General features: G+C 43.6%; 1 protein-coding gene across 11 annotated transcripts in view; it reads left to right on the forward strand.

The window, feature by feature from the left end:
- Positions 1,935-16,002, forward strand: part of REV1 (REV1, DNA directed polymerase) — an 87,103-nt gene continuing 73,035 nt past the window's right edge. For 3 of the 11 annotated variants that reach the window (XM_021087178.1, XM_021087187.1, XM_021087179.1), the window contains exons 1-2: positions 1,936-2,149; positions 9,737-9,830. In XM_021087178.1, the coding sequence (XP_020942837.1) occupies positions 2,125-2,149; positions 9,737-9,830 (119 nt within the window). In that variant the 5' untranslated portion in view covers positions 1,936-2,124. Of the gene's footprint in view, positions 2,150-9,736; positions 9,850-16,002 lie in introns of all 11 variants that reach the window. The other 8 variants (XR_002342523.1, XM_021087184.1, XR_002342524.1 and 5 more) reach the window with 6 other exon arrangements.

The raw sequence follows: 16,002 nt of genomic DNA on the forward strand, positions 1-16,002 counted from the left end.
TGGGAGTCCAGAGTGACCATCTCAACTGCTTTACCTAAAGCTTTCCCCAACTCCCCTTATACTGGGAAAGATAGTCCTCCTAAGAATAAATGGAAGGAAATAAATGAAAGAATGAATATAGGAGTTCCCACTGTGGCACAGTGGGTTAAGAATCCCACTGCATGGGCCTGAGTCACTGCTTGGTCCCTGATCACATGCCGAGGGTGCAGGGAAGGGTTTGGGGGAGAGTGAATGTAAGTGACTGAATAAAATTAAAATAAGAGCGTCTGCAAGCATTGTGTAATATTTTATAGGCTAGCATAACAGATTATTCTATTTTTATTTTATTCTTTTTATTTTCTTTTTAGGGGTGCACCTGTGGCACATGGAAGTTCCCAGGCTAGGGGTCAAATGGGAGCTGCAGCTGCAGGCCTATGCTACAGCCACAGCCTCACCAGATCTGAGCCACATCTGCCACCCACGACGGCAGCCTGCAGTGTGTATATGTATGTATATACACATTTACATTTATATATATATGGAATACTGACACACACATATATACACATATACTGACACACATATAAACATAATAAGGGGATGCCACTTCTGTGGCATCTCAGACGACACCCTGATCTTGCAGCTGGCAACTGTCTGTGAGCCTGTTGAAATTATGCCATGTGCATTAAGTTGTGAGGTCTCAGAAAAGCATGCAACCTGACTTTGAGACGTTAGCTAACAAGAATACTGAAGTCGAAGTGCATTCATAAGTCTATAAAACGGCAAAAACGAAGAGGCTTAATTTAAAAAAATAAACAAGTCATTTGAATATTCTCTGACTTACTAGTAAACATGTCTCAGCTCTGCAAAAATAAGTTTTCACAAGAGTACTAATTGTTTCCTAAGCACGTGCAAACTCAAGACTCTTAGGTAAGGGAATAAGGGAAAAGTGTGGAGACTTTACAGGGATGTTTGCGTCATGTTCGCGCATTACAACAATAAAGACTACTGGTACTGTAATACAATACCAACGTGAGATCTCCAGGCAAACCAACTCTGCCAAGGGGGGAAATGGTCCTTACGTAACTTTTATTTTACGGTCTTTTGCTGGAAGGCCCTCAATTAAAATGGTATTCAAGCATACATAACGTTCGATTTTTTTGTTTTTATATTAGTGGCAAATTGCTTTCGCGTGTAACCTCAGTGCTATTTGTGGAATGTGACACCTGCCGAAGGTTTACAAATGTCCACGTGATTGGAGGCGGGCATTCATCGCGTGGGCAATAGTGTTCGAGCTCCCTGCGGGAGCTGGCAATGCTTAAATCCCGTGGCGCAGTGTACATTCCCACTAACCTCTGTGGGCCCTCATTCCCACTTGCTCCCTGACACAGCAGTCTCAGTTCACGTGTGTCCCTTTCTCCACTAGATGTCACTGTAAATCAAGTGCTAGTGGCGGGGCACCCGGGTGTTTTGCGGATCTTCAGACCTGTCTTCTAGGGTTTTAAGCATGGTCAGTCCCTGCACTTGTGTCCTCCCAATTGGGGAGTGCAGAGTGGGGCGGAGATTCACTGAGGCGAGGACAGCGCCGCGACCCGGACTTAGAGGCCTCAGGTCTCGGGCTGCAGGGCTGGCGGCAAGATGAGAAAGGCGGGCCAGCGCGGCGCTCCTCTCCTTCCAGGCGAGAGAGACGGTCACGTGCCGCGGAGGCGTGCCCCCTGCGGGCGGGCTGGGGAGGGGCGCCGAGCGAGTCGTTTAGGGTCGCCCGGGGCAGGGCTGGAAACTGGCGCGTGCGCCGCGCCAGGCGTAGTGCGGGCCGGGGCGGGGACTATCGCCGCAGCCGCGCGCGCAGGGCGGGCCGCCGCGGGGCGGGGTGGAGCCTGGGAGCGCGCCGGCCACCGGAGGGGGAGGGGCGGCCCGGGGCGGAGCTGCGGCGCGCGCTCCCGCTGGAGGGGGAGGGGCACAGCAGCCGCCGAGCGCGCGCAGACCGGCCCCGGCGAGCGTGTGGCGAGTGTGGACCGCGGCGCGGCAGTGCGACTCTTTCCCTCGGCCCTCTTCCCCGCCCCCAGCGAGGGCACCGTGCGGCGGCGGCGGTGGCGGCGGCGGCGCCCGGGCCCGCGAGGCCGGAGGAGGCGGCCGTGCCCGGGCATGGTGGTCTGGGGCAACGCGGAAGGTGAGCGACCCCTGGGCCGGCGGTGGGGGCGGGGTGGGACCGGCCCCGCGTCGCCCGGCAGCGGCCCGAGCGCGGACGGCCTGAGGCGGGGCGGGGTAGGGCGCGCCAGTCCGGCCACCGCGGCGCGTGGTCGCGCGGCCTGGGCGGCCCGCGGCGCCCGGAGCGCCGCAGCTGCCGGGTTATGTAACGCGTGACCTCCCCTTCCCCCTCCGCCATGGCGCGGCCGGCCCGCCGCCGCCCGCGCTCGGGCGCCCCTTCGACGCGCCGCGCGGACGACTCGCGCCCGCGGCCCTGCTCGCCGCGCCCCCGCGTCCCGCCGGCGGACGCCTCCCGGGCCCCGCTCGGACTGAGCCGCAAACTCCCTCCTCCTGCGCCGGCGCCGGGCCGGCCATTCAGTCCCGCGCCATTCATTCGGGCGCGCGTCCGGCGGGTGGCTGGGGAGCGGCGCCTGCAGTCGGCTGGGGTCAAGCGCTGGATTCTCCACCCGGTCTCCTTCCGCGGCATCGCCCCCCTTCATTCCGCAGCAGCCCCCTCGCCCCCCACTGGATCCCGGAATTGGTGTCCGACTCTCCGAAGGCAATTTCTCCTCACTTCGTTTTCCGTGTTACTTATCTCTTGCCTCGCTGTGCAGGGCACCTTTCCGCAGGTGTCCTGACAAGTGCCCCTTTCACACCTGCCGCTTCGCTTCCTGTGAAAATGATTCAGCACCTGTGCCGATGGAAAGGGGCATTTCCTTTTCTCTCTAACCGCTTTTACTACTGAAACCCAGTGTGTAAAGAAATATCTTGGTGTATCACTCCTGAGTTGACACCCGGCCCCCCCCGATTTAAAAAAAGATTGCAGATGATTTCTGTTTCTCACGTCTTTTCAGATAACTAAGCGTGGAAGTGGTATTTAGGTGAAAATAACATAGACTAGTAGATGCCATAAAAGGGCTTGTAGCTAACTGGTAAGGACTTTAACGATGCTGAATTGTATGTGTCTGCTTTTGCTTGGCCTCTCCACTGTAGGATTGAGAATTAGCCATTTCCTCTTTAAGGTAGGACAGTCACAACCTTGCTTCTTTCTGGGGACTGCACAGTAACCCATCCTGTTAACTTCTACAGGCTTTCCAAACTTCATCGCAGCTTTCCCACGTATCCTTGGCTTAGAGCAGATGGTGCTAGCCTGTAGTTCCCTCCCTGTACTTCCGATGACTTTTGGAAGCTCATCTAAACTCCCTCTTTTTCCAGGACTCCTTCCCTGGTCTAGAAGGCTCTCCATTCATTTGTCACTTACCCTGTGTTGCTCTGATTGTCCTTTTATTCATAGCTTCTTTTTCTCTTATCTTTATTTAGGTCTATTGAGGGCAGAATCTGTACCCAAATTGTCATAGAACTTTGCTCCTGTTTTCATAGTAAGCAGTACAGATTTAAGATTTTTTTTAAGGTGGAATCACACTTTTAGGATTAATTTCTTTGAAATCTCAAGTAGAAAATGCCTTTTCAAAATTCTGTGTTTGAATATGTATGGTCACTCTGTTTTCTCCACCCCCAACTTCAAAGCTCAGATTCTGTGTAAGAAAAAAGAAACCCTGTGTTCGCCAGCAATAGGCTGGTCACTAACAAGAAGTTAGAACGACTACATGTAATATGTATTTCATAGTCTTTTCTTTAATAGCTGCTATGGTAGAAAGACAGGAACTTCAGAGTTAGATGTAGATTTCATTCTGACTCTGTCCATTATTAGCTGTGTAACCTTGGACAATATAAGTTACTAATAGCTCTGATTTTTTTTTTTTTTCTCATTTGTATAATGAAGACATTTCCCACCTTGGGTAGCTGAGGAGTAAATAAATGAGTTCTTAAATGTAAGGCATCTAGTGAGTCCCTGGTATGGTCCGGAGATAGTGATCCCTTTGGTATAGCTCTTTATTGCAGTTCACAGTCTAGAGTGAGTTGGGATGTGCTGAAACAAAGTGTGAGAAGAAACTTCTTGTCTCCAAATAAATGAACAAGTCCTGAACTAAAGAGTAGTTAAGCTCTTTCTGCTTCTTAAGAGCTATGAGCGTGTGCGGCATATTGTAACTCATACAGTATGCTAAATAGAACATTTGAAAGTGAAGGAAATACCTTTTAATCTTGTTTTCCACCTATAACTGCACCCACTAAAGCATTAACATGGATATTAAAAAGAATCTCTGATTTTTTTCAAAGTCAGATTACGAATGGAGGTTGAAGAAGGATATTTAAAAATTTTTTTCAGGAACAATTAGGTTGCATACTGTTCTCTTAGTATCTCATCTACTTAGAAATAGTATGTTGAATCACAGCCTTCAGTTCAAGTTTCTCTCACTTAGACTGTTATAACAGTGCGGTAATCTTATTTATTTTATTTATTTATTTTGTCTTTTTGTCTTTCTAGGGCTGCACCCACAGAGGTTCCCAGGCTAGGGGTCCAATTAGACCTGTAGCTGCTGGCCTACACCACAGCCACAGCAACACAGGATCTGAGCTGTGTCTGTGACCTACACCACAGCTCACGGCAACACTGGATCCTTAACCCACTGAGCCAGGCCAGGGATCGAACCCACTTCCTCATGGATGCTAGTTAGGTTCATTAACCACTGAGCCATGAGGGGGAACTCCTAGTGCAATAATCTTAAATCCATTGTCACTTACATGCTCAGAATCCTCCCAAAGCTTCCTTTACCCTTAGAATTGAATCAGAATTCTGTGCTGTTTCTTGAACAAACCAAACTGTTGCTGTCTTAGGGATATTGTACTTGCTGTTCTTTTGATTGGGCCACCCCTTCCTCCTGGTGGTTATCTTGCCCTGAAATCTCTTTGCTGCTCAGATGTCATCCCTTCTCTCATCCCTAAAATAGAAGCCAGCCCTTCCCTCTGTTATTTTCTATTCATTTTGCTTTATTTCTCTTGGCACTTATTATAAGGTGAAGATAGACTCTTCCCTTATTTACCCATTTCCCCTATTAGACTGTCTTGCTCTAAGACCTCCCCCCTACTGGAGGCTAGAGGTCTTGTCTGATTTGTTCATGGCTCTGTCCCTGGTGCTTAGAAGGGTGCTTGGGACATTGTAGGCTCTCTGTAAAACCTTAGTGAATGAGTGATGTAGTTGATATTAACATCAGTAGTGGGGTCAGACTCCTGGCTCCTACAGTTTGCTGATTGTTGTGGCTTTGGGCAAGTCAGTATCTTCTGGTGCCTTAGTTTGCTCATCTGTAAGATGGGACAATAATACCTACTTTATAGGATTATGGTAAATAATTGAGTAAATATATATGAAGTGTTTATAACAGGGTTATTTCAGTTTTTAAAACCAATACTTGAAATTACCTTGGACTATAAAAATGCAATCACTGAATTTGATCTTTTACTGAATCTTTTTGGTTACCGAAGTATGTCTATGGAACTCCTTTTTAAAATAAATCCGTTTTGTGGATGTCTAGAACAGATTAAAAAATAAACTGCCAAGAATGGTGACCAGTATTCAGTCTTAATGTGTAAGTCAGCTTTTTCATTCTTAAGATCTGTGGAAGATGCTAAGAGTGATTATCCCAACAGCCGCCCACCAGAGTGGCTTTTATGTAGTTCACTTTGAAGTTCAGCTGGAGATAGAATTGTGGTGATGAAAGGACTTGCTGGAGGCCGAAAACAGGAAAACCCTTGAAGATCCAGTTGAAGTGTGAGTCTTGTAGTATTTGGGAAAGGAGTGATGTTTTATCATCTTTAGTGTGTTCAATTTCTGCCTTCTTTCCTTATGCCTGCCCCCACCCCTACCCCCACCGCTTTTTAGGGCCGCACCTGTGGTATATGGAGTTTCCCAGGCTAGGGGTTGAATTGGAGCTATAGCTGCCGGCCTACACCACAGCCACAGCCATGCGACCTACACCACAGCTCACGGCAACACCGCTTCCTTAACCCACTGGGCGAGGCCAGGGATCAAACCCACAACCTCATGGTTCCTAATTGGATATGTTTCTGCTGCGCCATGATGGGAACTCTGTATTTGGTTCTTAAGTAGAGCTTATAGCAAACTAGCTCTATTTCATATCTCCTTTTTCCTTTCCATTCTTTTCATTATGTGATTTTTGTTTTTTCTTTAGCATACTAGATAGGAAAGAATTGATGGGGACAGAAAATAACTTTATAATAACAGAGGTAATGCAACATGAATTCTTAGAAACTGAGATTCTGCTTGTGGTAATTACACTTGCATAATACCAGTTATTTTTCTTAATCCACTTGTCCTTAGTAGAATGCCTCTTTGTAGAAGCATTGGTTTTTTTTTTTTTTTTTTTATTTCTCAGTTTGAACTTCAATCTGTAGGATCCTAAACTTTGGGTTGAAACTTGAAAAAAAGAAAACTGAAATATTGCTCCATGTATCATTTGTTCCAAATTTTAATAATAATTGCTACATCATTAACTATTTACTGTGTGAGTCAGACTCTTTGCTTTGCGGTGTCTCATTTAATATTCACCACTACCATGAAAGGTAGACATATTATAAAGAAACAGATTTAGAGAAATGATGCTGCTTGGGCAAGTCACATAGGTAAGACAGAAGCCAGGATTTCAGTCTGCTTCTACCTGATTCCATAACCAAAAGTCTCGACCATTTTGGTATGAGGACATAAAAACAAGGTTTCTGTTTGGAAGCTTGCCATTATGTCTTATCCCGTTATTTCTATGTGTCGATGTTCTTTTATTTTATATATGCAATTTTTTTTTTTTGTCTTTTTGGGCCACACCCGAGACATATGGAGGTTTCCAGGCTAGGGGTCGAATTGGAGATATAGCTGCTGGCCTATGCCAGAGCCACAGCAACATGGGATCTGAGCCGCGTCTGCAACATACACCACAGCTCATGGCAATGCCAGATCCTTAACCCACTAAGCAAGGCCAGGGATCTAACCTGCAACCTCGTGGTTCCTAGTCAGGTTCCTTAACCACTGAGCCACGATGGGCAGTCGTGTGTCATTCTTTAGTTAACAACGAAGAACTAAGTGGCATTTTTACCATCAGTGTCATTTGTGGCTGCTTTCTTTTTACTTTTGGATTTAACTACTGTAGATCTTCCATGACTTACAGTGGGAATACTTTCCATTAAATGCATTTTAAGTTGAAAATAGTATTTAATACACCTAACCTAATGAATGTCATAGCTTAGCCTAGCCTACCTTAAACATGCTCAGGACACCTGCTTTAGCATATAGTTGGGCAAAGTCAACTAACACATAGCCTATTTTATAATGAAGTGTTGAACATCTCATGTAACTTATTAATACTGTACTGAAAGTAGAAAACAGAATGGCTCTCTCAGTACAGAATGGTTATATAAATTGAAGCATTGTAAGTTAAGGGCCATTTTTACTAAAACGCCTGCAATTTTTTATTTGTGTGAAACATTTTAATAAGTTGATGATGTGCAGAATCACCTATTAAGTCATTAGAAGTAAGTCACAGCATCGTATGTGTCATGGAAGGCCAGCTTTGTAATTAGAAAAGGTTTTGCATGTAATAGATGTATCAGATTTAGGAAAACATGAATGTCTTTAAATTTGCCTAAAGCTAAAATAAATTTCAGGTGGCAGGTAAATACATCTGTTTCTGCTGATCATGGAGCAGATCTTTGTTGTTTTTGGTAAGGAGGGACGCATTGGTGTGGAACATTTTTACACTGTGGTAAATTTTGATGATTTTTGACATGTTGAAGAATATCCAAATTATGCGTTGACTTCTCAACGCTTAATAGAGTCATAATGCCAGTACTAGAATGAACCCTGTAGATTTTCTAGGCCATGCCCATAATTTTTTTGGAGGGAAATGAGATCCAGAGAGTCATTGACTGTTTAGGAGAGGAAAAAGGACTAGAATCTGGGGTTTTGTGGTTTTTTGTTTTTTGTTTTTTTGTTTTTTTTAATTCCAAAGCTGTTTTTTCTCTTCTACATTAAGCTATGCCCTTCATCACCCAGGAAAACACCAGTTTTGTATGCTTAGTGTCTTATGTTCAAGCACGTGGAGAATTGAGTGGTCTTCTTATAAACTTGTGATGTAATAAATTCTTGAGGAGTTCCCGTCGTGGTGCAGTGGTTAACGAATCCGACTAGGAACCATGAGGTTTCGGGTTCGGTCCCTGTCCTTGCTCAGTGGGTTAACGATCCGGCGTTGCTGTGAGCTGTGGTGTAGGTTGCAGACGCGGCTCGGATCGCGCGTTGCTGTGGCTCTGGCGTAGGCTGGCGGCTACAGCTCCGATTCGACCCCTAGCCTGGGAACCTCCATATGCCGCAGAAGCGGCCCAAAGAAATAGCAAAAAAAAAAAAAAAGAATAAATTCTTGAGTTTTTTTTTTTTAAATCATTGGTTTTAAAGTAATAGAAACAATCCTTCTATAATGGAATTATAATGCTTTCTCATGTAGGCCGGTAACTTACTGCCTTATGCACATAGGATGGTTTGAGAAGCCTTTTAAAAACCAGTCTGGTCTTGTGGTATTATTCTTAAATTAAAAGATCAGTTAGGGATGGGCAAAAAAAAAGTTGGTTGTGATGTGAACCATTTGTACTTGAACCTAGTGTCTGAGGAACCAAAATGTTGCTGTTGTCTTCAGTCATTCCTGATCAGAACCAAGGCTAAAAATGAGCTCTTGGGACGTTTCGTCAGAAGATACTAGCTGAATTTCCCCGTTTTTTTTTTTTTTTTTTTTTTTTTTGTTTTGTCTTTTTGCCTTTTCTAGGGCCGCTTCTGAGGCATATGGAGATTTCTAGGCTAGGGGTCCAGTCGGAGCTGTAGCCACTGGCCTACACCAGGGCCACAGCAACTTGAGATCCAAGCCACATCTGCAACCTACACCACAGCTCACGGCAATGCTGGATCCTTAACCCACTGAGCAAGGCCAGGGATTGAACCCGCAACCTCATGGTTCCTAGTCGGATTTGTTAATCACTGAGTCATGACTCCTGAATTTCCCATTTTCTAAATGCCTTCATTTCTACACTTGAGATTGCTGAGAATGGACTTAATATGTTTTTATCATTTAGGCACTAGTCTTAATTATGTAATTGAGGTTATGATTTAGATTTCTCACTCTTAATGCTTTTCATCAGATTTTTCAGTTTTACCTTATAATAAGCTCTATTTCTAGCTGACTTATTGGCTATTTTAAGCCTTTTTTTTTTTTTTGCTTTTTAGGGCCGCACCTGTGGCATATGGAGGTTCCCAGGCTAGGGGTCAAATTGGAGCTACAGTTGCCGGCCTACAGCAATGCCAGATCCGAGCCTCATCTGCAACCTACACCACAGCTCATCCTTAACCCATTGAGTGAGGCAGTGCCACATCCTTAACCCATTGAGTGAGGCCAGGGAATCCAACCCACAACCTCATGATTCCTTGTCAGATCTGCTTCCACTGTGCCACAACAGGGACTCCTATTTTAAGCCTTTTTAAAAATTTAAGCTTGGACAGTCCTGAATTTAAAAAATATTGTTACAGTTTCTTCTCTTTTTTGAGAGCATAACCAAAAAAGTCACTCAAGAGTGCCTTCACTCGACTTTTTTATTTTTCTTTTCCTTTTTTTTTGCTTTTTAGGGCAATGTGGGATCCGAGCTGTGTCTTTGACCTACACCACAGCAACCTGCAACCACATGGTCCCTAGCACTCAACTTTTTTCTCATCAGTTCCCGTAAGTCCTGAGAAGAAAGGTAGGGCAGAATATTCTATTTTACAGCTGTGGTATGGCTCTGGCACTAACTACCCAGAGTTAGGGCAGACATTCCAGGTCAAGGGCACGGTCCCCAGGTCTCCTCTTACTTTAAGTGCCAGCTGCAGGCTCCAGGACTTCCAGGCCACCTGCACTTCTGACAAGCTGACCACATATTTGGAGTTACCACTACTCCCTTAGATTTGAAAATTTGTTAAAATAACTCCCAGAGCTTGGGAAAGTGCTGTCTTTGAAATTGCTATCATTTCATTATAAAGGATAGAAATGAGGACCTGCCAAATGCTGAGCTACCTAGAGGAAGGAAGGCCTGGAGGGTCCAGACATGATGCTTCCACGTCCTCAGGACATGTCTTCCTCCTGCCTCCTCATGATTCCACCCAGGGAAGCTCACCCCAGCCTCAGGGTCCAGAGTTTTTCTTGGAGTTTTATTACGTAGGCACGATTGATTGAATCACTGCACACAAGGTCAGATTCCATCTCCAGCCCCTCTCCTCTTCCATGAGGTCAAGCTGATGCCATGTGGCGCAAAGCCAGCCCTTTAATCACCTGGTTGGCCTTTCCAGCAGGGTCAGCCCCATCCTGAAATGAGAGGCCCACTGGGAGTCACCTGTTGTTATACAAGGTGAGGTCCTAGGGGGTCCACCATGGATAACAAAGAGACTCCTATCAGTTGTGAAATCCCAAGGGTGTAGAGTCTCCCAGGATCCAGGAACCAAGGCTAGCCAGATTGTTTGTGGGAGAATAGTAGTTGGATCCAGGGACCAAGGCCAGCCAGATTGCTTGTGGGAGAATAGTAGTTGAAGAGAACAGAAGCACAGTTTTGACGGTCCAAACTAGAATGCATTTCTGGTAGCTCTAATATACTCAGACCTGGGACAGGTTGCATTTGAATTTATTCATGTATGTTGAAAGACTACCTTCTGTTGAAAATTAACCTTTTCTTTCATCAATAACAATAGTACTTGAAAGCTGGGTTGATGTTCATTTGAGTCAAATATTTTATTAACAAGTTCTGTTGTAGTTAGGGTTATAAACTACATAATTTTTTTGTAATTTAAAAGCACAATAATTTTGACTAAAAAGTTTGATTTTTGGTGTTTCTTTTTGAATTTGTAATTTTAGACTTAGGTTATTACTACTGTTAAGTGAAAGAAAATCTAACCCTATGAAGCGAAACTTTTGTTAAAGAAGTGGTGGTGTTTGATGCTGTATTTGTTAAAGCTGTAAAATGTTTTAGCTACTTAATTGCCATTTTGAATTTTAGTTCTTGAGATGAAGTTTCTAGCTCTTCAAGTTTACAGTGTTGAAGGTTAATAATGTTCTTTTGCATATTGTTTATGCCCAGTAGAAAATCTTATTTCTGGTTGTCACTTAAAGGTTATTACATTCTCTTGGAACTCACAGAATGTTTTTCAGAAATAGAATCTATTAATTCAGGCATAGAGTGCTAAATAAACCGTTATGCTGAGTAAGACTTCTAGAGTCTTTTGAAGATTGTAGTATCTCCTTAGAATGTCACATCATCTTAAAAAGTAGTGGGGTTCGTTGTTGTCTTTTTAAAATGTATGATGGGGAGTTCTTGGCTTGAAGCAAGGGAAAAGAGTCCAGGAAGTAGTGCAGTGGCAATTTCTTAAACATTCTATTCTATTTTCACTTGCAGTTACATTTAACATAAGGATTTGTGAGAAAAGAGATTTGTGACAGATGGAACCGATAGCAGATCTAGAAAGGAGTGAGTTTGACCATATTCGAATCACAGTTACCCAGTGGGATTTGTTTGTAGTTCTGTGCCACCGTGATGCCAGCATACCTCGTGAGCGTGGAGCTCTAATGCTTTGTGTGGATGGAATACACAGAGGGGGACTTATGCTGAGACAGTTTGGGAGATCTTGGCATTGACTTGGCTCAGAGAGGACCTGTCAGGTCTCTGTGCAGCCGTCCCATCCCCCATCATCTGTTTACGAATATTCACGCTGCCTTTCCTAACTTTCACAAAGGAAGCTTCGGACTTCTTAGTGTGATATTCAGGGACTTCTCTTGTATTCTCTCAGCTGCCTCATTAGTGGAGATGCTCAATAACCAGCTGGGCCACTGGTTTGAAGTTCACAAAGGTGAGGGACAATGTTTGGAAACCAGTTGATTTCACTGCACTTTGGAAAGCCAGAGAAGGTGGTTCTTTGTACTTTATTAAAACTGTGTCTTCATTTCCTTTCCCTTCTGTGAAAATCTGTAATTACAAGGAAGAAAATTACTAGTAATTCTTTTAGAACACCTCTTTCAGCTTGTTTTCAAATGACTGATTTTGTTAAATCAACCATTTTAGGGAAGATATTTTTATTGTTATGAATAACCAAAGGGATAAGAGAGAAATTTGTTGTATTGAATTGTTTGGGATAGAAGTTTTGCTTTTAATGAGATTAGCCTTGAACTGGGACTTTACAAATGTTTGTTATGCATTTTCAGGTTTAATACAGGTTTCCACTTTTAGCTGAAAATAGAGTCTTCCTGTGAAAGCTTTCTCAATCCAAGATATCAGAAAGCAAAGAAACATTTACCTTAGGACTCATCCTGCTAATGGAGGCACAAAATAAATCGAGATAAAACGGAGATGCTCACACACCCCGTGACACAGTGCACAGCCATGGGCAGTTCTTCTGTAACTGCAGGACACATACTGGATGCTGTTTTTGCTCCCCCTCCCTCTTTTTTTTTTTTTTTTTTTCCCATTTTAGGGCTGCACCAGCAGCCTATGGAGGTTCCCAGGTTAGGGGTCAAATTGGAGCTACAGCTGCCGGCCTGCACCACAGCCACAGCAACACAGGATCTGAGCCCCACCTGTGACCTACACCACAGCTCATGGTGACGTCAGATCCTCAACACAGAGCCTCTGAGCGAGGCCAGAGATCGAACCCACATCCTCATGGATACTAGTCAGGTTCATAACCTGCTGAGCCACAACAGGAACTCCCCTTCACCCCCTTTTTTTTTTTCATAGAAGCAAAAATTCTCTTGGGATTTCTTTTAGTTGACAAAGACAGGTACTAATGTAGGTCTTGTAAGAGTGAAGTGGGTGCAAAATGAACTTCTATATCTTGTATATCCAGACTTTTTTTCTTAATTTTATTTTTCCATTATAGCTGGTTTGCAGTGTTCTGTCCAGACATTTTTCTTGTACATTTTATTGCTAGTCTCCCCTTTCATTTCTGTGTAGTTTATTGAAATAATTCACTCTAAAGCATAATGTTAACACTGAAATGTACTTATGTTCGTTAGGATGCAGGCTAACGAACTACCAGGGTGCCAGGTTGTGACAGAGATTCAAGCACATTGATGAGGGACGCTGAGGAAGTTGTCCTCTCCCCTGTGATGGGAGCTGCCAGCTCATAGCCCATTAAGGACTGCTTGTTTTAGGTCATTCTGAGGCCAGAGTGCCTTCTGTTTGCTTAGCCATCCCCTAGGGTATTTTCCACATTGTCTTGGTTGAAGTCAGGTCACCTCAGAGCTGAGTTCCAGGGAAAATAAACGAATTGCTTTAAGGATATATGACACAGATTTTTGCATGCATTTTTCTGCTCACATCCGATTGGCCAGAACTTAGTCACATGGCCACTCTTGAATTCTAAAGGAGCAGAAGAAATGTATCTAGTTGGCAACCCTGCTTCTCACTAAAAGGGGGTCGCAGAGGTGTTCTTTTACTGAAAGAAAGGGAGAAATGAACACTGGGGGACAGTTGGCATTCTGCCACTCCACAGTTTGGGAGTTCCAAAGCCACCCTCATTCTGACACCAGCTGCAAGTTTGGGGAGTCCCAAGACCATTTTCAGATTCAGTACTTCGCTAGAAGGCTGTTGTACTTGTGGTTATAATTTATTCGTGAAAGGATACAGGTTAAAACCAGCCAAGGGCCTGGGGCATGCAGGAGAGTTCCACGTGTGGAACTTGGAATTGTCCTCTTTACTGGAGTGTGGGACAGTGCTGATTTCTGTTAGTGACAATTGACAGCATCCACAAATAATTCCCAACCAGGGAAGCTCACCCAAGCTTTAGTGTCCTGAGTTTTTTATTGGAGTTTGGTCAAACAGATGGGAGAGTGATAGTGCATGGCCCAAACCTCCACTGTAAATCACATCGTTAGACTCTCTGAAGTGGCTCTTGGCCGCCGGGTAAATAAAGACACTTATCGGGCAGGACATTCCAAGTGCTAAGGCCAGACCTCTCTTTGAGCAAGGTTAATTCTTTATTGTATAGCCTTAATCTGTGCATAGCTTTTGTTTTTTGGAAGTATGGACAGAATAGCATAATCTGTGTACTTTCATCTCAAAATCCTTTTTAGAAAAATGGGTAGATGTATATAGAATCATACATTTAGAAAACTGCAAGAGACTAGAATTTGTCCGATCCAACTCTATCCACAAATGAAAAATCTGACTGCTTGATTTGCTTAAGGTCAGAGGACCAGTTAAGTTGGTAGTGTCTCTTGTTTTCTACTTCTCATGAATATGGACACATACATTTGGGGTCTAGATGCAGGCTCTTTGCTGGGTCTGTTTTTCTCCTTGGTCCTTCTGTCAGATGTGTAAGCTATTATTGTTTGTGACCCAGACAGATGCTAGAGTCAAAGTTTGTGTTTTGTGGAATTATATTAGGCTAATTCAATTCACCTGGAGTGTTCTTACTTTTCAGAAGTTTATTATTTTGATAACACTGTTCATTGTTCATTTCTCAATGAAGGTCTGGGGACATAGGTTTGTACAAAATAAGTGTGATTTTGTACCACAAATGGACTCTGTAGCCTTATCCAATGTTCTGTTTTAGCCCTTCTACCCTAGAAGGTTCCTGTGTGCAAAATAACCAGTATTCGGCCTACTTATTCCAAAAATGTGTCGTCAAGATAAATAGGAGATGTAAAGACCCCTTGGAAAAATCTTCATTGTGCGCTTACAGCATCAGTGATCTTCAGCCTTAGATGATAATGGTCTCTGGTTGAATTAGAACAGAGCCTCAAAACAGCTTTTTACTTGGTGTTCAAGCCTTTGCCATTTAAGGGCAAATAAGAGCACATTGGAGCAGCTTTGTCAAAGCTCGTTAGTGACTGTGTCCTAGCACTTGGTTTACTTAGTCACTTATGAGGACAATACTTGGCCTTAATAAATTATTTCTGCATGTTGCCTCCCAGTGCCCTTCCCAAGAAAACAATCCCAGATACGCCATACAAATTTCCTGGAGAAGAAAGCCTCTTTCCCAGCTTGTATTCTAAGTGAACATCTCAGTAACCTTTCTATAGTTTGCCAGTCCCTGCCTGTCGAGAATTTCCAGTGTCAGAATCTTTTTTTTTCCCCTCATACTTTCTTTGCTCATTAAAATATTTTAAAAAGTTTTAATAGTGGTAAAATACACAAAACCTAAAATTTACCATCTTAACCATTTTTAAGTATGCCGTTCGGTGGCATTAAGTACATTCACATTGTTTTGTAACCATCTTCCCACAATGCTTTATACCTTATGTAACTGAAACGGTGCCCATTAAACTAACTCTCCATTCTCCCTCTTCCCAAATCCTGACAGCCACCTTTCTGAATTGTCTCTACAAATCTGACCACTCTAGATACTTTATATAAGTAGAATCACACAGCATTTGTCTTTTTGTGACTGGCTGATATGACTTCTCCTGATGTTCATCATGTTGTGGCATTTGTTGAAATTACCTTCCTTTTTAAAGCTGAATAATATTCCACTTTCTGTATATATCACACTTTGTTCATCCATTCCTCCACCAATGGACACTTGGCTTTTAACTGTTGAGAATAATAGTGCTTTGAACATGGGTGTGCAAATATCTCAAGACCCTGCTTTTAGTCCTTTTGGATATGTACCCAGGAGTGGAACTGCTGGATCATATGGCAGTGTGATTTCTAATTTTTTGAGGTACCACCGTAGAGTTTTCCATAATGGCTACTACATTTTACGTTCCCACACAGTGCGCAAGGGTTCCAACTTCCTCACATGTTTGTTCACACTTCTTTTCTGGTTTTTTTTTTTTTTTTGGATGGTAGTCATCCTAATGGGTATGAGATGGTACCTCATTGGGGGTTCAATTAGCATTTTTCTAATGGTTAGTAATGTTAAGCATCTTT

The sequence above is a fragment of the Sus scrofa genome, chromosome 3 (genome assembly GCF_000003025.6).
Source record: "Sus scrofa isolate TJ Tabasco breed Duroc chromosome 3, Sscrofa11.1, whole genome shotgun sequence".
NCBI lineage: Eukaryota > Metazoa > Chordata > Mammalia > Artiodactyla > Suidae > Sus > Sus scrofa.